The sequence below is a fragment of the Plectropomus leopardus genome, chromosome 2, assembly GCF_026936395.1.
Source record: "Plectropomus leopardus strain MGB_pleo_1.0 chromosome 2, ASM2693639v1, whole genome shotgun sequence".
NCBI classification, from domain to species: Eukaryota; Metazoa; Chordata; class Actinopteri; order Perciformes; family Serranidae; genus Plectropomus; species Plectropomus leopardus.
The window spans coordinates 31027612-31052042 of NC_142177.1; the positions used below are offsets into that span (position 1 = coordinate 31027612).

The 24431-nt window shown below is 40.0% G+C and overlaps 1 protein-coding gene across 3 annotated transcripts in view; it reads left to right on the forward strand.

Moving 5' to 3' along the window:
* The window catches only part of slc12a5a (solute carrier family 12 member 5a), a 199981-nt gene that overhangs the window by 60388 nt on the left and 115162 nt on the right, over positions 1 to 24431 (forward strand). Inside the window, exon 1 of one of the 3 annotated variants that reach the window (XM_042508305.2) lies at positions 12944 to 13431. The exons of the other annotated variants lie outside the window; for them this stretch is intronic. Coding sequence (XP_042364239.2) covers positions 13377 to 13431 — 55 coding nt within the window. The 5' untranslated portion in view covers positions 12944 to 13376. Of the gene's footprint in view, positions 1 to 12943; positions 13432 to 24431 lie in introns of those variants that run through there. 3 annotated transcript variants of the gene reach the window in all.

Consider the following 24431-nt stretch of genomic DNA (forward strand, 5'->3'; position numbering starts at 1 on the left):
CCTTTAACTGGTGAGATGCAGTGATGCACTGCACCTAATTACCCTCCATCTCTTCCTAAGTAGTGCTAAAACACTGATCCAAAAAACATAGCACTGAGTTTGAAAAAGAGACTGCGCAAGTGAGAAATATATAAAGAGAACCAACCACAGTAAAGATTACACAGACCTCTGTCCATACTGCTTTCTACCTGTTTTTGGTTTGTCCATGATGTTGCACGGACACACCAACCACCCCACCCCACCCACTTATGGACACACACACACACACACACACACACACACACACACACACAAAAGGCACACTTTTCAGCTACAAAGCTGTGTACAAGTTCTGTGGTACTGGTGATGGGAAAGCAGTCTATAACCTATTTCTAACAGGTTACCAGTGTTTAAAAAAAGTGCGTGCACATGCAGATTTTGATGGGAAAGGGGTAAGGCGGGGTTCCCACGGTCATGAAAAACCTGTTGGCAAAAAACATATTGACATTTTGTCCATGAAAATGCATGGGAACCCCGTGTATGCAATATACTTTATATGAATAAGTACATCATGTAACCCCACTGAGAAAGATCTGAACTATTTCTTTTAAGGCGCATTTGTTTAATTGCATCGTACCCTCTGTTGTTTTTCATATAACTGTCTTATTTCAGTGCAGCCTACTCTGTCCTTTGCATTTTAAGTCAAATTTTAATAACCATCAGCTTTGTCAATGTGCCACTTTTGCTTTCACCTTATTCTTTGGCAATAATAGCAACTGTCCTCGACATGTACTCCTCTGTCTACACCTACACAGTACACTACCTTTAACACACTCAGCACGTAGAGAGAGTAGATGACCTCAGTGTTTGTCAGTTTTTTTTCTAAGAGGCAGGGGCTGCTGTGGAAGGATTAGGCGATTAGAAAGACAACGCTCTGAGATTGGCCAGCAGGCCTCATCAGATAAAACATGTTTAGAGCAAAACAAAAGCTCGACTCTGCCGTGTCGGAACATTGCCGGACCACTTTGATCTCCTCGCTCTTTCCTGCCGAGGCGACGAGAATCTCCCCCTCACATCTCTTTAGATGCCTGTCTCCCAATCAAAGCCCTGTCAGATGTCGGGGCTCAATTCTCAGGACTGCCCTGGCTATTCTCAGATTAATTACTTGACAACCCCTCTGAGGGCCAAGAGGTTCTGCCAGCCCTGCAGGTTTTAACACTTAACAAATCTCCGAAAACCATACACATGTAGTCGACTCTCTGCTCTGATGAAGAATATGTTGTTGGCCTGATAACAAGAATGGGGGACACATTTAGAGCTCTCGGAAAAGTTTTACACAATTGTGCTGATTTAATTTCTGTTCCCTTTGTCCCTCAATCATGTTTCTCACGTGTGTTTGTTAATGGCGGTCAGAGAACATTCTTTCATATTGCCAAATCAGTCTATCACAAGGGAGAAAGCTTAGATTTGTTTGTGAAGGACAAATTTTTTTAAAAAAGCGGGCCGATTCAATAAAGAGAATTCACAGAGAGGGTGTAAACTTGTTATTCAATCTGGCCGCAGCATGTAAACTGATGGACAGCAGTAGATGGAATCCACCCAGCCTCTCCTGAATAACATCCATTATCTTCTCCCAGCCCACTGTAAATTACCTATCAGGAGACCAGGGCTAAATTCAAACAGTTACCATGTAATCTTCTCGAACCATACTAACACAATTTCATACAAATAAACCGATAACTGTGTCCTTTAGTGTTTGCGCGTGCGTGTTTGTGTGTGTGTTTGTCCTCAGGCTCACTATAGGCGGGTTATGAGGCAGTTCTTTGAGCAGAGCCTGATCAGATTTACAGTCGAGAGAGAGAATAAGACACATGGGAAATACAATCGAGCTGAACTCATCAACAGAAGTGCTCGGGTATTGTGCTAACAAACTGCATTCTCAAATTGTTTCACTATGGCTCTGCAGAAACACCCTCTGCACATCAGCTCCTCTTTATGTTTATGGAAGTCATTTTAATGTTTGCATATTTCACTCCCAAAATGGCTCAGACAGAAAACCAAAATACATTATTTATCACAATCGCAGCTTCAATTAGATTCATTGCAGCCATCATCAAGAAAAGATTAGACTTACGAGGGCTATTTTGGGCTGATAAACACATTTAGTGTGATTGTTAAAATGTCCAAATCAACCTAATGTTGTGTTTGTGTGAAGCAAACACAAACCTGTCATCATTTTTTTGGATCAAATTATCAGCTTAGATGTGTCTAATGCTGACTGAGCCTTTTCTGCCCGAGATGTTTTTGACAGATCAAGAAAGACTGTATTGCATTATTTAAGTGTAAGTGCCTCCTCTCACTCAAAATATTTTTTGATTTCACACACAGAGGGAATTCAGTGAGAATATTATGGATGCTGTTTCATTTCAAAACTTTTGACGCCCCTCACGTCCCACACTCGGAGATGAGTCGCAAACAGCCGTCTTTTAAAGCTTCCTGAGATGTCTCTTGTTTAGTTTTGTCTTTTGTGTCCAGTTGCAGTTTAACTCTGTGTCCAGGACTGCTGGATGCTGTAAAATGCTGCATGCCCTTCTCAACATTTGGAGGTGCTCAGACAGACCATAATGATCTGGCAGGAGTCCAAGACACTACAAAACATAAGGAGACGAGGCTCTGCAACTGATACTGTAGGTTGGAAGTGGTTGTCCTCTCACTATCTCATCGTATAACAACCAAAGCTCCTTGAGCTGCTCACCATTGAGCAGTGAGAAATGTGTAGCAGTTTAACCTCTGGATGTACTAGAATGTGGTACTGAAAAAAAAAACCTGGAACTGGTCCCACATGTATAAAACATGGGGATTTATTAAGAAATTATTTATTTATTTTTTAAATTACAGTAATGGGTACCTGAAAACTGCCACTTATGTCTTGTTAGCATGTGCACATCAATCACTTGTTCTAGTACTCAAATTGTGACAAAACATATTATCAGAATAAAAATTAAAAACAGTAAATGCATCATGTTGAATAAATAAAAAAACACTTTAAAAACTCCTACAAAAGAAAAATGACCAAGTTTAAAATGAAAAGAAGTCTCTGGGTCAATAAGAGAGCAAAGATTGGACTTGTTGTCACCGGCAACCAGTGGAAACTTCAGGAAATAATATTTGGAAGAAATATGAGCCTGTCATTTTTACAGTTTGATTTTGTACAGCTTAAAAAACAAGACGTGGTTATGCCAGACAGGGCGTCCATTTTCAGGAATTAGTGGACAATGGCGGTGGACAGTTGCCTCCAGAGAGGCAGAGAATTCCCAATTATAGAAACCTTAAAAGGCATTATCCTGCTTATACCATGGTCACTTGCCAAAAAAAAGACCTTTCATGTATATTTCTTTGCATTTTAAAATCAAAAGCCATAGCTCTTTCCCTGGTTACACCTGAGGGCTTGACTAATACAATTATCATTACCACCCCATAAAGCAAGGCAAATATATTTATATAGCATATTTCATACCCAAAGGCAACCCAGAGTGCTTTACAGATTAATCAAGTCAAAGTCTATTGTAGCCCAATCACAAACATATTCCAAAGAGCTGTACAAATACTAATTTCAATTTAAATTCAATTTCAATTTTTATCTTTAAAGTCCAATGTCAAAAATCATAATTAGCCTTGGAGGGCTTCACAACATACAACATCCCATTTTCCTTGGACCCTCACAGCAAGGAATAAAGTATAATACAGTTCTTATGCAATGGAAATCTTGTCCACTACTCCAGTAAAAAGGACAACCTTTGGATACAAAAAGCAAAATAAGTGTTTCCCAAAATTGTGAACTACTCCTTTTGGTACAAATAATCTTTTGTATTTACCATACAGTGCTTTGGCAAGTTAGATTTAGTGGAGGATGCAGTCTAGTTTCGCATCATCTTAGATGAATTGTCTTATGCACCATTGCACTCAAAATGCTTCTCACTGCTTGATTGAGTCAGTTAAAGAACTCACAGTTTTTGCTAAAAATCCTACGTGACCTCTCTCCTCCTCTCTTTGTTTTATGACTCAGCTCACATCATTTATTCCTTGTATGTCTTGAAGTCCATCACCCTCTCTGCCATCCCTGCTCCTTTTAATGACACAAGGTCACAGGAGATCAGCAAGCCCTGCTCAAAAACATAATTGAGTTTCTTTTGACCATGGCCTGTCATCATTAAAAGTATTTGGAGTGTGTGAACTTCATTAGTAGGCTCTTGAGTAGAGCTGACCAGGTCAATATGACCTTAGCATGGCCCTGTTTAGTAAAACATTACTCAACAAAGATTGCCCTGTTCCGTTTGCTGTTTAGAAGCCCGGTTCTGTGTTCATGACATTTAAATGAGCTAGCAATCAAACCCCTTGAAAATGTAAATTTAGCCTTTCTGTTTCAAAAACCCTTTTGAAAACTGGTCTCACAAAGGTGATTAATTGGTAGGAGTACTCCTCTGAGGGAAACGTGACGTACAAACGAAATTGCACACAAGTATGTTCACACATGAATGCCAGCTCGCACACATGTAATCAGGCACAGATAACAAGTACAACTTCAGGAAAATGTGTGACTCATGCATCTGTATTCAGACATAAAATCCTGTTATTTGTGAATACACTCCTCTCGACTTCTGTCTCTCTGTCGGCCTCTCTCTCTGTCTGTCTTTCTCACACACTACCAAACCCACAACCTTGTAGTAGTTACACCCCTTAGCTGTAGTGCATGCATTTTTTGGCTGTCTCTCACACATACAGACACTTATAAAATGTCTTAGTATAAGTGTGTGGTATTTCATGCATCTACTATTATAGTAGTTCTCACTGCCTCTACCTCCCATACAGTAGCCAAAGAGTTGCTTTTGGCAGTGCCTGAGTGTTGTAAGGGTTTGGGCTAATCCAATAACAGGGCCCTGTTTGTAGACAAGACACTGTTAAGTTGTCAGCAAGCCATGCTGCTTAAGAAATAAGAAAGCCTTCAGATGCATGGGTGAGTCAGCAGTACACGCACAGAATAGTGCCCACAGAAAATTTGAATTGCATTCATTAGACTCTCTGATAGCTTCAATTGCATAAGGAAAAATAATAAGAATAAGGAAAAAATGAATTGTAGTATTTGAATTTGCCTCCAGAAACCCTTTTGTTCACAAGGATGAGTGAAATTGACCATTCTTGCAACACCGTTCAGCACAAGATGATCATCTTGTTCCACTGATAAATGAAGTTCTTTATTTGGATAATAAAGTTAAATTCTGATTTTATTTGAAGCACCTTTGCTAAGCTAGCCACATTCACCTCAAATCCGCTTGACTGAATTGGTTCCTGTTTGTAAATCCCAAGACATAAAACAAAATTTGAAATGGCGTTGTGTTGCAGTATTAACTCAAACTACTGTAGCTTGAAATAACTTTGTAAAAGCTTTTTCTAACAGAAATGCATTCCATTTACTTTTATTAGTTCTCTTTAAGTCTTATCAATACATTTTCTTTGATTTTAAAAAGTATAACTGAGCCTCCTTTTTGTTGGAAAACAGCTGCTGCCAGCAGGTTCCTCTGCTCCAGTGCATTCAGTGTTCATCCGCCGTCCACCTCACACATTCTTCCTTGTCATTGCAGTAGTGCACATTATATCCTTTTCCTCCTACGTATGAACATATGATCAGCGGCTCTGATGTCTAATTAACACAGTATTTGCAATGTTTTTACTAGAGTTGGGTCAATTTCTGGTTTTGACGATCTGCTCCAGTGTAAGAGCTTAAACCTGTTTAATTCATGCAGACCGGCCGAACTGGCATTTGTCCTTTTGTCACATTCTGGCAATTTTCAAAAGTCACAGCACCAAATGCAACTCAAAATGCCTTAGTAATGAGCAATATTGCAGTGTCATTATTATATTATCATGTTTGTAAACTTACTAATGGAGCAACTAGTGCCTCACAGGTTCAAGCGGTATGTTGCCGTATTTACTTCAGAACCAAGGGATCTGAGGCAGCTGGTATCAAATTTCAGCACAGACTAAAACTGCACCAATACAGCATTTTTTTTCTATTTAAAGCCAATGAAAGAGCTCTCTCTACCGGAAGCAGGTGCTTATGAGAGCTGAACTTTTGTAGGACTCTGTTTTTATTTATATCTGATGCTCGTTTTGAAAGCGCTGCATTGGATGAGAAACGGCTGATTCAGGAAGTTGAAATGAGGAATTATTTACCACAAAAACCCAAACATAGTGTCAGCTGGCTGGAGGGAGATCGAGGGAAGCTGAAAGTTTCTGATCTCGAGTTCACAGCTGATAGCTCCGTGATTTGTGTATGAAGTAACAGTGATGCATATTTAATGGATTCAGCATGGATGGAGAGCTCCAGTGTCTAGTGATGCTATGTGATAGTTAGACACTCGCTTTCTTTTGGGACATTGCGACATTATGTTCCTCTGGATTGACAGCTGAATTATGTAGGACACTTGGTATAATTTGGCAAACCAGTCTGGTCAGGTGTTTGGCTTAATATCAAACCGGTTTGAAAATATTCACACTGGCCCAACCCTAGTGTTAATTGTTCTGGGTGTTTCTTACCTTGTGAGGATATATAGGATGAATCAGGTCCCTTTTTTAACATTGGGCAGACTGGTGTAAAAGTGGTGGTGACTGGCAGATGCATGCAATAGACCACTTCTTTAAAATGGTCAGCAGACATCCTCCTGATGTAAACGCAAATGTCTTTGCCATCATCGACCTGACAGGGACATGTTCTCACCTGTCCCTTGTTCTATTTGGGCGATGTATCGACCACCTTCTCCCTGTCCTTTTACTTCTTCTTCTCCACAAAGCTCAGCACAGGGACCATTTTAATAGCTGATCATACAATAGATGTTTTATTCAGTGCTCCAACCTTATGTGATGGCTTTTTGAGTAAGGTATTGAGTAACGGGGGTGGCATGCAGCAGCCATTGAAGTGTGTTTGATTTAGAAAATGCTAATTCATGCATTGTGCTATAAAGCAGCCCTATTTCAAGGTCGGTGTTGTCAAACAAGACGTTACATTGCTCAACAATGTAATACAGGAAATTACTCAAATTTACTGTCGGCTCTTTGCCCGCCATGTTTCCCCCTTAATCAAAATATTGCACAGATTTGGCAGTGTGTTAGCTAACGTCTGCTGGTTTGGTTGTAAGCAAAAATAAGTTTTCAATTCATTCAGCTGGCTCACATAGAAAGGTTATAATAATTTGTGATTTCAGAGTTTGCACATGGTGTGGTGTCCAGACTGTGACATTTAAACTCAGAAATAAAATTCAGAGAGGTATAGGCAATGATGATAACCTCTCTCTCTCTCACCTCTCTTTGGGGGGAATTTGAGTCTACAGGTGCTGGAGAGGATTTGGGCTGATTAGATGCGCTATGTAAGCAGATGCAGTGATGATGCAGTGTTGTGGTGAAGTAGCAGCACCAGTGGAGTAACCTGTTCACTGAGAGCTTAAAGTGATCATCTTATTTGTGTTGCATATGTTACTAGAGAGCAAAGTTCGTCACATGTGAATGTATTTTTAGCACTACTTGTGTTGCCTATCATAACTAGAATTTGCTCACTTTCTTCAGATCAAGTGGCTTTTTCATCATTTGTTCAAAAGATGTCAGTGACACTGGAATTATTGTCTGATATGGAGGGCATTAACTTGCTGTTTAAAAAGCCCCCCTTTTTCTAAAATTGATAAAGCTAAATTTAGGGCTGTAAACTAATGGTCAAATGGTCGATTGGTTGTTCATATGCTTTTGTCCGACCAAATTGTCATAGGTGGGACAAATGCTGGTGTTACTTTAATTAGGTTGTGTGTCCACCGATTTCTTTCTTGCCCCAGCTGGAAACGACAGCGCTGCATTCAGCGCTGGACTTATCACTATAGATTTATTGTACTAAGTGTGCAAACAGACGGTGGAATGGCTAACATTAGCTTCTGTGCTCTCTCTCGTATGCAGTATTACAGAGATATTTAACATAAGTAATATTTTTTTGATAATATTGCAGAGGAGATCACATTTATTTTTCACTCTAGGCATTTCGCTTGCTTGAGCAGACTTTACTTGCCCGAGACAAGTATTCCTTTTGAGCCCTGTGACAGGAAAAAAAAAGCTTTGGTGAACACACAAGGCACTCTAGGGTTGCCTCTTGAAAGTCATAGATCATCAGTCAGAGACCCTTCAGTTGAATGAGATTGCTTTGCAAATGTGATTCGACCAGCATGCTTCTGAATTGGGCACAGCCCTAAGGCACTCAGTCGTGATTTAGTTAATCTAGAGATAACATGCAGATATTATTCTCCTATCAACCAATCAATTGGTTGCAGAGTGGGTAGAATTTCAGTTGACCAAGATTTTCTTTGGTTCAGAACAGCCCTAGCTAAATTCAAGGTACACTGATATTAATTTAGGAGGCATGGTTTAAGTTTTAAATACTGTAATTAATGAGCATAAACCTGTTTACAGACCTATGTTACCAATTAACATTTTAGCAGGACCGCGTGGTCCAAAATTGAGACAAATTTAAATTTAAGGGAAACATAATGGTGCACATCCATTTCACCCCAGCATTTATTTTATATTTAATTTTTATATAGCATGGACCAGTGTCATATCCTACAGCATTTATGGCGTTAGCTAGTTTCCAAGGCTCATCCTGAGATGGACATTTATATGAATACCTTGATACTCTGAGTACACATTAAACTGGGTTATTGTCCTTTAGGCAACAGAACAGAAGCCTGGTAATGACAGCACAAAATTAAGTTAACCATTTACTAGCCTTCCATCCGTCCGAATGACAGCAGTAATGACCACAATCGTTGTGGAGTCAGTGACTAGCTGAGTGACTGTTGCAGGGCAGGACTCTCATTTACAGTAAATGTCTAGTATGGATCCACATGCATCAGTCAGTGTTTTAAAGCAGAGCAGCCTGAAATGGAGCGTTTTACCATTATTGTGGGTACAGCACCATCAGGGTTCAGTGTTTTAGGCACTTGCTTGTACCCACATTAGCAAAGTACCCATTGTTACAGTGAATAATGCACTTGTGTTGTTTAAAATGCACAGGTCCCTTTTTTCTTGTTGTTGTTGTTTCCCCACTCATTTAAAAAACAAGACAAATCCTCTACTATAAGCAGTTAACCAGTAGACTTTTTTTAACCTGAAAATAATAGCTGCACTATTATTGAAATGGTACCCTGACTGTCCATGCTGAATCCTGGAGAGCACGTAGAATCATTCAGGAAAGGTGTGTTTGTGGTGTACTGCATAAGGTAGCTGGGCTGTTAAGCTCTGTGTTACATTTTGTTTCCTCAATGCTGTGTGTGCGTGATTCTGATGTTTTCCTTTGATAATATGTATGATGAGAGTTTTCAATACAGAAACTATCTCTGTTCTTAGTCCAGACATGGCAGAAGCAAATAAATAATAAAATAAGATAAAAGAGGACGTTGAATTAGGAAGCAAATAAGAGAAAAACAGAGTATGACCAAGACTGCAAACAGTACATAATGTTACTCAGGATTCCCACAGTCATGAAATTCTTGGAAAAGTTATGAAATTAGAAAACATATTTTCCAGGCCTGGAAGTGTTGTGCAATTAACACAATGTTTTGGGAAAAAATGTTTTAGCCATTGTTTAAATTATGCTAAAAAAATCCCAAAACATATCTAACATTATGAAAAATATAGTGTTATTATAATCTAGTGCATCATTGCTTAAATGGTGATCGGATATTTGGTTTTCTATCCTTCAAAAAGAAGTGCAGCATTTTTTTTGCAATATTTGCCAGTCTGGCCTGTTGGGCTATGCAGCTAGGAATTTCTAACTTGTGAGCAAAGATAGCATATTCCTTTATGGCTGGTAAGTGCACGTTTAAAGGCTTACCAATTTTAAACAACTTAAATTAACTCATGGAAATGGGGTAGAATGTTATGGAGAAGTTTTTTAAAAGTTTTTAAAATTAATTGGTTAAAAATGTGTGGGAAACCTGGTTGCGGTCCTGATGTAAGCTCATGGCTTACAGGGGAATCTGACAGCAGGTTGTACATACCTGCCAATTTTTTTGTGCGATTGTGACGTAAGTCTGGTATCGGTGTCATCCCTTCTGATGGATTTTTGTAGATTTTCCAGAAAACAAATGTCACATTCTCAGACTAAGCAAACTATGTCCATGAACTGAAAATGCCAGTAGTATTTAAACAAAACTTAAACTTTATATAATAATATTTTTGTGATTCTTTTTGTTACGTTGGTATTCATCTCCAAAACAGTGCCGACTCATATTTGTGTAAAATCCTGTAATATTACTCTACCTTGTCAGTCAACGTAGATTTTGGCCTCTAAGGTCATATCCCCCCGTATACAACTGTCCATGACACTCTGGATTGGACCAGAACTCATAACAGCGGCCTACATTGCAATTAGGGGTGTAACATCAAAATATTGATTCATGATCAATGCACCTGTCCATCCAAGAAATGAGGGTCAACAGGCAGAGCACGCCATATGTAAACAATAACGTTATGGGATTAACAACAACGTACCTGCCTGGACAGATGTCTCACTTGGTGAACTTCTTGCAATGACAATGCAACATTAGCTGCTCTATTTCAACAATGTTTGGCCAAAAACGAGTATGCAGACTGAAATTCAATCATGCTTTTCTGTCAGAGATACCATGAATTTAACCAGCAGTAAGTAAATGAAAGCACTAATAATACATGTGAATTGTTACGCTAAACTTCACCTAGCCACTAGGCTAATTTATGCAATGTGAAAGTGCCTAAGCTAATACTGTGTGACTAGCAAAATAACAGCTATTTTGACCTTGACAATTAATGATGAGCCAAATTTTATACTTTTATTAAATGACGTCATTTTTAATCCATATTTTATGTCTGGGAAGTTTGCCTTCAGGGCTTTAAGCCAGATAGACCTGAAGTTTTAGGGAAAAGATCATTTAGTTCAATTAAAAGTATTTCTTCTAGAAAGTGCTCTGTGTGTGTAAGTGGAGTTAATTTAAAGAAAACTGTCTTAATCGGTTACAGTACTGAACATGATGTAATGTTTTTTGTGTTTTATAGCCAAAAGCAAAAAAGAAAGGGGTGGCAGCATCTTCTGTAACAGTTTGTGTTTAATGATCAGATGATATCATCTCATATCGATCGCAGGCCCCTGAGTTGAATCAAAATCGTATCATGGCAGACTGTGTGATATTTGCAAATGTCGTATGGTTGTCCAAAGAATCGATATAATATCGAACAGTTACAAAACTGATGATTAACAACCCTTGCAATCTAACATTAGCAGTAATCTACACTCTGCTGTTGAATTTTCACTGTATTCCTGTTAGCCATAACAGATCGCTGCAGCTTACGTCAGGACAGAATATACAGTTGCAACCCTGCAGACACAGTTTGTATTTACAACAGTGGTGTAGCTCTCTGAAATTGCAGGGATGCCACATCACAAAAATGTCAATTCTTGCATAATGTTGCTTTAGCTATTTAGATTACTTATTTACTTCTACGGACAAAAGGGACATAAGGCTTCAATGAGCTCTTTCCATTGCATTCGGTCCTTAGCAGCATTTTGCACATCTCCCCATGACAGGTTTATCTTTTACAGCTCCTGTAGCCAATGAAATTACGTGCCTGAAATTATACGTACAATATAATCCACACTAAGTAATGACGAGGATGTTTTTCAGCACAATTGAACTGAATGTTTTATCTTACTTTAAATGCAAAGGCTCCCCCCTCGTGGATATTTTGATCAAATTTGTTAGTGTCTTCTGTAGTTACAAACTGCTGGCTGTGGTGCGAGTGATAATGAACAAAGAGAGAGAAATGTATCTGTACACACAGCTCAGTAGAGAAATTTATCGCCAAGCTTCAAGGTATTGGTTCTTTGTCAAGGTAATTGTAGCTTGACAAAACCAGTTTTGTTTGAGACATCGGTAATAAATTCATTCACTGATGCCAAGCGTGCAGTTATATTTTTCCTCCTTCTCTTTTTGTTGAAATCTATTCTGTGCATCAGCGCTACCATGACTAAAACCAAGATTAATTGCTTTCATATCTCTGGTGTGGGATCACAACCACTGGGACACACATAGAAACACACACATACGCCGAGTGTCTTCATATTACACACTTTTTTTCTTTTTTGCACATGGTACACAGTGTACCAGATCAAAATGAATCTGCATGCATCAAAATGAGACCGGCTAATTGACAGCAAGGTTTCATTGCTGTATGCTGACGCCATACAACATTTTAGTTGGACCCAAGCATCTCTCCGCTCTGAGGGGTGGATGAGAAGAGAAAACGTAAAAGATAAAGAACCATGTCCTTTCAGTTAGCAGCATATGCACAGAGAGCAGAGAGGCAGGTGTGTGTATGCATCAATACTAAACCAAATTGTATTGCTGATACGGTGTGTCTTTCCGTGTGTGTGGGTCTGAGTACATGGCTCTCCATGTTTATCATAACTGCATACAGATGATGCTGATAGGACTTGTTCACCCCTTGAAGGAAACAGAGGCTCTATTTGCATCTGACATTAAAGTAGGGAGTGAGCGTGGCGGCTTATTACAAAGCTGACAGGAGAAAAAGCTGATGCATAATGCACCTCTGTGGACAGAAAACATCAGAGCGGCGAGGCTACCGCCGGCTCTCTCTTTAACAGCATCAATTCCACTTCCCCAATCACCTCTCTGTCTGACAGCTTCGATGAGCAGAGGAAGGCGGGGAGGGAGTGGAGAAATAGAAATAGAAAAAATCACACTACTGCTTAAATATGTAATCAGTTTGGCAACATTGACTGAGCAACATCATCTGAGCAGGGGAGAGTGTTGTGTTGAGTGTGTTTTTTTTGTATCTGTGAGTGGGAGAGATCAGGAGTGAGAAAGGGAAAAAAAATAGAGAGAAGGAAGGAGGGAGAGAGCAAGTGTGCAGCTTTGAGGCGTTCCATCATCCACCAAACTCCTGCAGCTTCCCTCTTCCCTCCTCCTCCTCCTGTAAAGAGAGAGAGCAACAGAGAGAGAGAGGGAGCAACAGAGAGAGAGCGAGAGAGTCACGCTTACAAGCCAGCGGAGAAGAGACGTCAAGAGGAGGATCTACAGAGGGAGGAAGAAAAAAAATCCTTCTCTCTCTTCTGCTGCCTCTCTTCGTGCATCCTACGGGCAGTGAGGAGCGAAGAGGAGCGAGGAGGATCCGGCTTGCATATTTTTCTACGCTGCTTCCCCGCGATTTCTGTGGCTGTATCACAGTGGGTGGAGCGCAGGGAGAGCCGCCGAGAGCTCGATCGGTGACACCGCTCCGCAGCAGAAGAAGAGTACCGTAGAGGAGCCGGGATGCTTAACAACCTGACCGACACAGAGGAGGGGGACGGGGGAGCGCAGAGCCAGGGTGAGTGATGGGATGTGTCATGCAGTTGCGCACACACATACACACATGAGCAGATATGCATCAACAGGGACGTTCATATTGCAATGAAAGACACATAGATACTGTACATCTGCCCACATAAACACACAGAGAATAGAACAATGCCTGGTAAAGCACACAATATGCACAATTTAGGGTTACACTGAGCAGTCATGGGAAGAGGAGGTGTGTGTGTGTGCGTGTGTATGTGAGTACAGCACTGTACGGTGGTCGGCCTGCTTGCCTCCTCTGCTGCTGCTCTTACTGCAAGGCTGTTGTGACAGGAATAGTAATGGGCTCACTCCATACGATGGATGGTGAGTGTAAGGGCATTACAGCTTCGTCCAGCACACACTTGCATACAATACATACACAATACACACAAAAACACACACACACACAAACATACAATCAAACATGCAAAAGTGCACAGGAGAAAACGTTTTTCTGCTGTAGCCATCCAACGGGTCATTCATTCTTCATGGCAAACGTAAATGCTCCCATCACATATGGCACTCTGTAGACAGGCAGTATGGGTATTTGAACACACACACACACACACACACACACACACACACACACAGAAACACACATGCACACATACAACCACTCACAATTACAGATACCAAGCCACCATCTCTGCTAATCCCATCGCCCCCAGCTGTCAAAATCAGCCCTCCATCCAATCCCCACCGCTCAGCCCAGTCCTCACTCTCTGCAGGCTTTCTGGAGAGAACCTGTAGGTTGCTGGTTTGTGCAGAGCTGTGTTGTGAGTGCTCTCGTACCGGCTGTTCACCAGAGAGCGCACACCAGCTCAGGCCTAGACAGACATTGAACCTATTCTTCGAAGTGCGACTAACTTCGGCTACCGTTTTCAAACCCATCAGCTCATTCGAACTGAGGATAATCCTGCAGAAGCTGCACATCGGCTGTATTTCTTGTTCCTCTCTGCTATATGTTGAGGATTGAAGCTATGCACACATCCCTCTCTCTCAGGGCCCAGCTCTCTCCTTCAATGCCCTCTTTTTTTGCCTTTGCTCTCTACATTCGTCTCAGCTTTTTTTCTCACTGTTTCATGTTGGCGTTACGGTACAAATCCCCCAGTTGTTGTCAGGACTCTCAGGGATGCACTGGAGAGACAGGTTGCGGATGAGAGAACAGTCACTATGCTGCTTCTCCTACCTGTGAGGGCTTAATGATAAAAATAGACCAGCGCTGGGAACATGAATATTTAACTTAATGCGGGCATCTTTTTTTTTTTTTTTTTCTTTTTTGTGATGGGGGGAGATTACAATGGTGTGCTAAGAGCACGGACAGCAGTTGTAGAAGGTTGGTGACAGGGTTGAAGCATGACCCCATTTATATGTGCGGCGAATTGGAACCATCAAGGGCAGGTTAGCAAGCATGACATAAAGCCACGTAACAGTGCAAGCAGAAGTGTTAAGCTAACATGATTACCTGCACGTCGCTGACTGTGTATGTGCTGCTATCTTCGAGCACTGTCGAATTTACCGTCTGATTGACATGCAGGCATAATGCATCAGTGTGTGCAGAATGGAGTTTTAAAGTTCATGTTCATACTGAGTGTGTGAGACGTGTGGTTGTAGCCCATCACCTCTCCTGCTCTATGTAGATGTCAGACTCATTTGTCAGGCTGTCTGGTTTTATCTGCTCCAGGTAATGCATCGATGTTAGGCCTGCAACCAATTATTACTTTCATTGTTGATATTTTTTGATTAACCCTTTGAAACCTGGATTGACATCACTTTTCTTGTGCTGCATTCAGAGGCCTTTTTTAAAATTTCTCCCAAAAACTTGGAGCAAAAAAAGGCAATCAGCAACTTGGCAAAGAATGTCCTGCAAATTGCAAATTGCAAATTGCAAAAAAAAAAAAAGTTGTAGATAGGGGAAAAATTCTTCAGAGAGCTATACCAATAATTATCATAATTATAGATTTAAAACTATTTTTTACAGAATTTTTCAAAAGTAATTTTTAAGCAATTTTTTTTCTTTACTCCTGTTTTTTTTTTCTCGTTTGCCTGTTTGTTTTTAAGAAATTAAGCAAATTTGCCCTTGTGTCAAGGGGATCAGTTGTTTGGTGTCTAAAATGTCAGACAACTGAGAAAAATGTCAATCAGTGTCTTCCAAAGTCTAAGATGATGTCCTCAAATTTCTTGTTTTGTCCACAACCCAAACATATTTCAGTTTCCTCTCATGGAGGAGTAAATCACAAAACATTCATATTTCAGAAGCTAGAATCAGATCATTTTACCTTTTTTTTACTACTAAAATGGATTCATCGATTATCAAATTAGTTAGTGATTAATGTAAATAGTTAAATAGTTGACAACAAATTAATTAATAATCAATAACAGCTCTAATGCATGTAATGTGCACAGAGCTGTGTTGGGACCCTCATTAAGGTGGATAAGTGCCTGCCAACACCTCCTCCCTCCAACACGTCTCTGTTTCTCGGCCTGTGTCACTCTCTCCCTCTCTTTTTGTCACTCTGCAGTAGCAGCATCTCTCAGGATAGGACCTCATTCACACAAGCACGCACACACACACACACATACACACACACACACACACACACACACACACACACACACATCCCCCCCTCATCCCTTTCATCTGAATCACATCCCTGCTAAGCTAGCTGTGCAACAACCTGAATAACTCTGTTTAGTCATCAGTACTATGCAGGGCAGCTCCAGATAGGGAGGGCTTTTCGCCTCTTTACAGTAGGAATGTCAAAGGCTGTCGCTGTCCGCTCTCCCCCGGTGCTGAAAGCAGCTCACCCCCCTCTTCTCCCTTCCTGACTCCAGTAGTATGTACATCCAGGAGCTCAGGGCTGCCTAGCACTGTCCAAGGTGCTGATTTATAGCCTTCATTACACGGCTGGGTCACAGCCCGGGAGAGGACAGCACAGAGAGTTACACACAGCATCAGGGTGGTGGTGTTTGTGTTTGTGTTTCTGTGTGTGTGTGTGTTTGTGTTTCTGTGTGTGTGTGTGTGTATTCGCACTGCGCACCTTTTTTTATTATAACTACAGAAAGATGAAAGGCATAATTCTCAGGGAAATTTAAAAAAAGGTTGTAAGAAGTGGATGCAGGTTGAGTCAAGGCCAGATTTACATATTCATAAGTTGTCATGTTACTCTCCCGCCGTATTTTTAATTATCTGCAGATTTTTTTCCCTTTGGAGCAAGTCGAGCATCAGTGGTGTAAGGAATTGGGGTGCAATCACAATTTGAAGGGAAGGTGAAGTGTTAGTGATCTATTTGAAGCACAGAAGGGGTTTAATGACAGAGCATTCCCTGTTTTTTAAACACAAGAGAGGAAGCGGTTACTGTCTGAAAGACAGTGATACATGATGGTGGACACCTGAAGTGAAGTGTTGTTTCTTCAACAGGTGTGGAATGATGAAGGTTTCAGGTTTTTTTACATCTCACATTGACTTGAGAGTCATTTCTTGCTTCCTCAATGTGTCAGGGACTATTTTATATATTTCCATTTTGTAAAAAATCACGACATTCACTGAATCATATTAAGTTTTGATATTGTCATGATTACAGTGATAAGATACAGTGCAAAGGGTGTTCACAGGGACAGTCCGATAACTCGTTGTTTATGGTGCAGCATTAAAAGGAACTGCTCTGGCCTCTTGTTAGCAAGCAAAAGTGATTTCATGCTACTTCTCCAAATGTTTGTTGCTATCTGCAATTTTTCATTTATGTATTCAGTCGCTCATTAATGTGTCAGTTCAATTCTTCGCTTCGGTTTAATGAGCGAGTAGTTTTTGTAACGTGTGCATAATTGAATATTACTCATGAGTTTCTGGCCAGGCAGCCTTTGGCTCAGCAGGTCAGCTGACTGCTGATAGCCGGCTCACTCCACACAGATCACACTCTAGAGGGTTTTGTTTTTTAATTTTTTAAAATATGCATTATGAGCATATTCTCTACACATATGAAGCATGGAACAACTGAAAGAAATAGTACTAAATACTGTGTATATACAGTAGCATAAATTGAGTATTGAGACAAATAAATTCACATATACTGTAAGTGCGGAGACATGGAAGTTGCAACAAAATGTCCTGGTTTATATGGTGACACCTGTTACTGCTGTACCCTCAAGTTCTGGTTATTATTACAGCAAACACTCATTGCATGACAGCTTAGTAGGAAATACAACAGAAGAGTAACCGCAGTGTGTGTTTACAGTGCAGCCAAACAAACTGGGGTAGTTTTAATAAAGAAGTCAGTCAAAAAAAATGCAACAATATTTAGATTTTGTGCTGCACATAAAGCAAGTACGTACTCCAACAACAGAGCACAGCCAAGTTGGCTACCTGTCTCGTGTTGTTAAAAAACTGGCATTTTTAACTTTAATATAGTACCTTGAAAAATACTGATATTCGATGCCATTTTTTGATACCATGAAGAAAAATTGACATTAAGGGCAAAAAATTATTGAAAGATAAATTTAACAAGGCAATAGCATGACAATAATGATAACAGAATGACTGTAGTCAACATTTACAAGAGATAGAGAAAGCACAGTTGGTTCAAATGTCTCAGTACTGCAGAAAATGTGTATTGAAACAAGTACTAATATCAGTATGTTTTGGTAAGACAATATTTTTGACAACACAGTAGCTCAGAAGCTCTTTATATAGCAGTTTACATTAGCTGCTACCTACAATAAAGCATATTTGCTGATAAAACACTTAAAAAAATGTCCCAAATCTGGTTATGTGTACTCATTTTTTATAATTGATACGACTGATATCAGTCAGATAAAATTACAAATAGTAAATCTGGATTATATATCCTCACATCCATTAAAGGCAATTTGAATACCACACCGGGATGGTGGACTAAGTCACTAACAATGAAAAATAATAAAGAGCAACACTGCACTGGATTTCATGAGAATCTTGAGGATTATAACTTTAAGTGCAAAAAAATGCACTTGAAAGCTTGACTGTGATTTGATGTTTATGCCTTGCTGTTTCCCTTCACCTGTCGTCAGATTTATGTTAAATCAGTATCCACCCATTTGGAGCTTTACTTTGCTTGTTTATTGTATTTATGACAGTATTTCATACAGGAGGAAGTATCCTGAAGGTGAGGGCTTTAGTGTTGCTGTACTGCAGGTGTATGCAGTGAAGGGTGACGTCTGTAACATGCATGATGCAGAATCAAATTGAATTTAGAGATATTGGTATTCAATACATTAAACTATTTGAATGCTATTATAATGGTATTCTATCTATGGCATCACCCATCCACCTATCTGGAGCTGCAGTGACTGAAAAATAATCTGTAACTACTTTGATCATTGATTTCCTGTTTTAGATACATTATAATTAACTGATGCGTTTCTTTGTTGTATATGGTAAACCGAATCGCTTTGGGTTTTGAACTGTTGGTGAAAGAAGCAAGAAACTTGAACAACAGCAAGCACTATTAACTGTTTACAGTGTAGGAGTTAATGGGTTAATGGAGAAAACAGCCAGCAGAATTATTTAACAATAAAAATAATCATTAGCTGCAGTCTTCCATCCATCTATCCGTCCGTCCATCCATCCTTCCATCCAGTCTCTCTCTCCAGCCAGTCCATACTTTTGGTCAGGCCTGTGAATAGGGTTGTAATGATGTTTTAGTTATGGCTGACTGCATAATACTGCAAAATGCTCCCCGGGGCCCTCTCCTAGGGAGGCAGTTGTTGTGCATGCTCAATGTCATTATTCTCTGTCTACCCGCTCTGCGACTTATCTACTGTGAATGGAGAGAGAGAGAGCAGAAATGCACTGTAAGTGAGAGAGATTGCTGGCTAATACAGAACCACAGGCACTTGTTACTTGGGAAGGTAACTGTCTGGCTGCACACACACACACACACACACACAAAATGAATTTTCAGTAGCTTAGCGCTAAAGTGTATCATCTCCACATGAGTAGACAGACACATAGGCCTGTTGTAGCCTGCAGTATAGTGCTGTATAGGTCAATTTCAATACTTTATTGCTGTGTCAACCAAGTTAATTGCATAGCAGGACAATGCTATATACTGCATTTCTTATTACACACACTTATGTGTTGATAAGAATGATAAACTCCATATTGTGCAAAAATACTGACCAGCTTAGTATTGCAAGTCACAGTTTTGTCTGCATTGGCTATTTTTTGCTCTTTTGCTAACCATACTTCCATCTTCTTTTGAGTCAGAGCTGATTTTCATTAGTGTACCAACGGCCATTGTACAAATGGCTCCTGAAGACCAAATTTAGCTTATAATTATGCATCACTTAATTGAATTTGATAAAGGTAGGTATTAATGAATGATGGATATAATGGTTTACGTAACAACGGGGCAGATGAATGGGTTTTCTGGCTAATTAGAGTATGGTAACCATCAGTAGTGGGTGTCCATATGTAATGGACGGGTATTCATTCATTGGTGTGTCAATTTATAAGCAGGAGAGAGTATAATTAGTAGTGAAGGGTGCTGCTTCCCCAAAGCTCGCTGTTGACTCATACTGTTCTGATGAAAGCACGCACAAAAGCATGTGCAAACAGGGGGCTCATGCACAAACGCGCATGTTTAAGAGACCGCCATTAGTCATTTACGATTTGTTTTACTACTTTTTGTCCTTTTCTTGTTCAAAACAAATATTTATTCAGCATTTCACTGCCATCAGCTTTAATCTTGTCCATGTCAAATTTCATTAAATAATGTATGGAAGTCTTTTGTTTAATTGTATTTTAGACTCAATAATCACTCCACAGCAACAAAGACAGTGGTAGGAAGATACAGGCGCCAAAGGGTTTTCTGAGGAGGATCTCAAATGGATGGATGGTCTCAGAGAGAAATGGACGGCCAGTTTTATGGAGGGAAAGAGGAGGTCAGGGGAAGTGAAGGAAAGAGATGAATCATGCCAGAAGAAGCTCAACCAAGCTGAACACAGGAACCTTCGTCATCCCTCTCACCACTTTCATAACAATGTACTGAAAAAGTGTGGCTTCTGTGGTTGTCTCTGCATTATTAGCACTGTATGAAATAACTACAAGTCAGATATTTTTAATGATTCAAAGACATGATTTGATTCTGTGTAGTTCCACCTTCTCTTTTTGCATCCTTAATATGGGACAGAAATAACATTCAGCATGCTGCTTTAAGGTCCATAGGTGTATGGTAGAAGTTTGACTGATTTGTCTGGCATTCTGACATGAAACAGTGTTTTCTTGGATAAAATAAAAATCAATCCAATATATGCCGCAGGGACTAATGATTAGCCAATCAGTGCCACAGGCTGGACTGATGCTGTTGTCGAACTGTTGTTGAAATGTTGTCAAGCTGTTGTGAAGCAGTGCACTGGAACCAATGTGGAGTAATGACAAACCCTAACCCTATGGCAGGCTCTATAGACGGAATAAATGCTGCTGTCGAGGCTGGTCAAAGACTTCTCAATATCCTCTCACATCATAGTTGGTTCTACTTCACTCTGCTCCTCTCTTAAAACGCCGGCAAAAACATCACGTTGGCATGGCTACTCATCAACGTAGACTTAAAGTGAAGTCAGATTTAGGAGGCTAATTTGATCTCTAGTGATAGGCTGGGGAAAATCAAATCCTCCTCTCCCATGGATATCTATTACAGTGGACACAATGTCAGACTAAAGATGGAAACTAAGTGTATTAAGTTGACAATTCTGTCTGATATCAGGCAAGTACAAATCTGCATTTGTTAGCAATTTAGGAAAGCAACAACAATACAACCCAACTCAATCACAAAATACAAAAATGTGGCAGCATGTCATCAACATAAATAACTGCTGACATAAAACGGCATGTACAGTATATTATTATTATTATACTTCTAGGAGAATATCACGAATAAAAGCAGCTTTAAAATGATTTTCTTGTATCACCAAAATATTGTAATATTTATAAATGTATATTTCATATATAGCCAATATTAAAATAGCTTTAAATTATTGTGAATTATTGTAAGTAACACAAGATGGCTACTGTATCTACATCTGATAACCAGTACTAAGAAAAGTTAGTCGATTGCTTACACGGCTAATAGATTTTTAAAAAATGGCAGTTGCTTGTGCTGCATCGGCTCATGTGTTCGACCAGCCACCATACACTTACGCCACCTAAGGTAACTCTTGTACTCAAAGAGTACTACTCTGAAGAATGTGACTTTTGATAATCATACAGTCAGAATCCATGAAAGAAAAGGGCAGAAATGTTTCAGTGAGAGGCATGATGTTTTTGTCTGGAGTGAGACAACTGCTCATCATTATTGCTCTCTCCAACTAAACTTAATGAAGAAATGTATTTAGACATGCTCTGTTGATTGTCAAAAGCCAGATCAAAACAGCGAAAGTAGATTATAACATCAAATGCAGATTTTTGGAATGCATTACATACATTACAGTTTTATAAACTGGAAGGATTTTCCCTTAGAGAGCTTTTTTTTAATGTTTGCAGCTTTCTTATCAAAAGGAATCCATTCGGTTCAGGTGCAGCACTGTGTGCAAATCTGCAAACAGCAGATAAAGTAAATCAAAACAATTCCAGTGGAGCCGACGGCTCGCGCTCCTCACCGGTGACACATCCTTGTTTTCCTGCGGCTCGTCATTGAAGAGACCAAAGTCCTTGATGAGTCTCTCAATTTCCACTGTATCTGACATTACTGTGAACCGACCTGCGCCAGGAGATAGAACCATAATGAAAAGCCACGTATTGATTTGCTCTCACTCATATACCTATTTGTGCTGATTTAGCTGGTGTGTGGTTGAGACCAGCCTCAGAACCATGATACCCACTCTGCCCAGTAGCACAACACTGGTCTGTCACTTAAGAAAAAATGAAAGCCAAAGAACCTCTGTTACTACGTTTCTGTGTGTGTGTGTGTCAGAGCCTGGCTTCATCCCATTATATCAAGCTGTTTTCCTTTTGGCTCAGGAGAGAAAAATATCCAAGTAGGTAATGTGGATTGCCATGGTTACAGTCTGGGCTGTTGGAAATGTTCCATAGATTTGCTTAATATGAACCCTTTACACCGAAGTTAAACATGACAAACAAAATGCTGCACGTACTGCTTCTCTCCTGCCGTTCATTGGTTTCTTCTGCTAAATAGCAGCTGTGTTAGATTCACTTTAATTGGGAATCTACAGTATTTAAGTCAGGGAATTTCCCTGATGGATTAGTAATTTGCATTTCACAAAGCGCAAAAAGAAGTCAAATTTCTCTCTTTTTAAGCTCGCACGCTACCTCTGCGTCACAGCACACTCTCTTCATCTCTTCGAGGAAGGCTAAATAATCCTCTCAGCTCTGTCTCTAATTGCCTAGGTAACCACGAGCCAGCTGAAAAATAGTTCTTTTCTTTCATCTTTTGGAGTAGTTGCATACAGTATGCATTTGCCATCACGTGTGTACTTGGTCCTGAGCATGTGTGTGTGCACTGTGACTCGCATACGTATCCCCTTTAATGTATGTGCATGCTAATATTTGGCACAACAAATAAAAGCGGCTGGAGTCGCTGGAAAAAAAACCTGCCAGCAGCAGTGGAGTAAGTCATTATTGGGTGTGTGGGGTGGGGAATTGTGGATGTACAGTTTGTGGAAACCCCAGTGTGTGCGTGTGTGTGTGGGAGGATCTCTATGTTGTACAGCATGGCATTGTGGGATTGCTGTGTCTTTTAAACTAGAAAGTGGCATAATTGGTGGGTATGAGTGGGCAGAGGGACTGCAAGGCGACCACGCGGCCAGGGGTGGAGGCTTTTGTAGAAGCGAGAAACAGTGCCTGGCCGCCTTGGATGGAAATCAAACACACAGTCTTGTAATTGGGCAGGGGAGGGTGGTGGGGGAGGGGCACAGAGGGGGATCAATCCCTCACAGTCTGCTTCGTCGTCAGGACTCTAATTCTGGCCTGCAGTGGGCTTGCTGCACGCCCACACACACACACACACACACACATATAATGCTCGGGCTGGACTGGAATTGCTAATGAGGCAGATGGGCAACATGCTTTTGCATAAGAACTTCAGTGCACAGATTGAAGTTCAGATCATGCAAATGATGCAGCTTAGATGATGAGAAAAGTTACCACTGATTAATTACTGACACAGTGTAGTGAACAAGTTAAAGTAATGAGGCAACTCTTAAAAGCCGCAGGAACACACGGAGAGGCGGGGACACATTGGAGAAGGAAAAAAGAAAAAAAAAAGCAAATGATTTTCTCCTCCCTTCATCAGGGATTCAGACATTAGTGCAAAACATAAAGGTTTTTCTTCACCAGCAAAGAAAATAACTCTGCAGCATGGTGATTTTGTTCTTATCTTTGGTATGTCCACCTGAGTCTCCTATCCTTTCTGGATCTTAGACTGGAAAAAGATTCGACTGAAATCATCATAATTCTGCACAAAGAAAAAAAAACATTTTTCTTTAAACCAATCACAATCTGATTTGGTGGCACTAAGCCCAGGGTACAGCAAAAGTGCCCTTGCAAAATAATATCAGGAGGCTGCTTTTTTTCGTGAAGAGGCAAGTGCTGGGATTAAAATCCCCGCAAAATAAAAAGCTACATAAGACATTCACTGATGTTAAATGTGTAGGTTACTAAATTTGAAGTTCTTGTTTTACGTACAGAACTTAAACAAACTGTGGAGACAGTTTATAGACTTTTAATGCTTTTAAACTAGCAAGCAGATGTGGGAGTTACATCATCAAGGCTGCAACTAATGATAATCTTTTAATTGATTAAAAATAATTGAGAAATTAATCAATTAGTCATTTAGAGAATAAAAAATACCATCAAAGGGGTCCAGAGATGCCTTAAAATGTTTTATTTTGTCCAACCAATAGTCCAAAAATCAAATACATACAACTCAGAAAATACAAAAAAAAGCCCAAACAAACAGAAAAGCAGTATATCCTCAGATTTGAGCAGAAGTTATT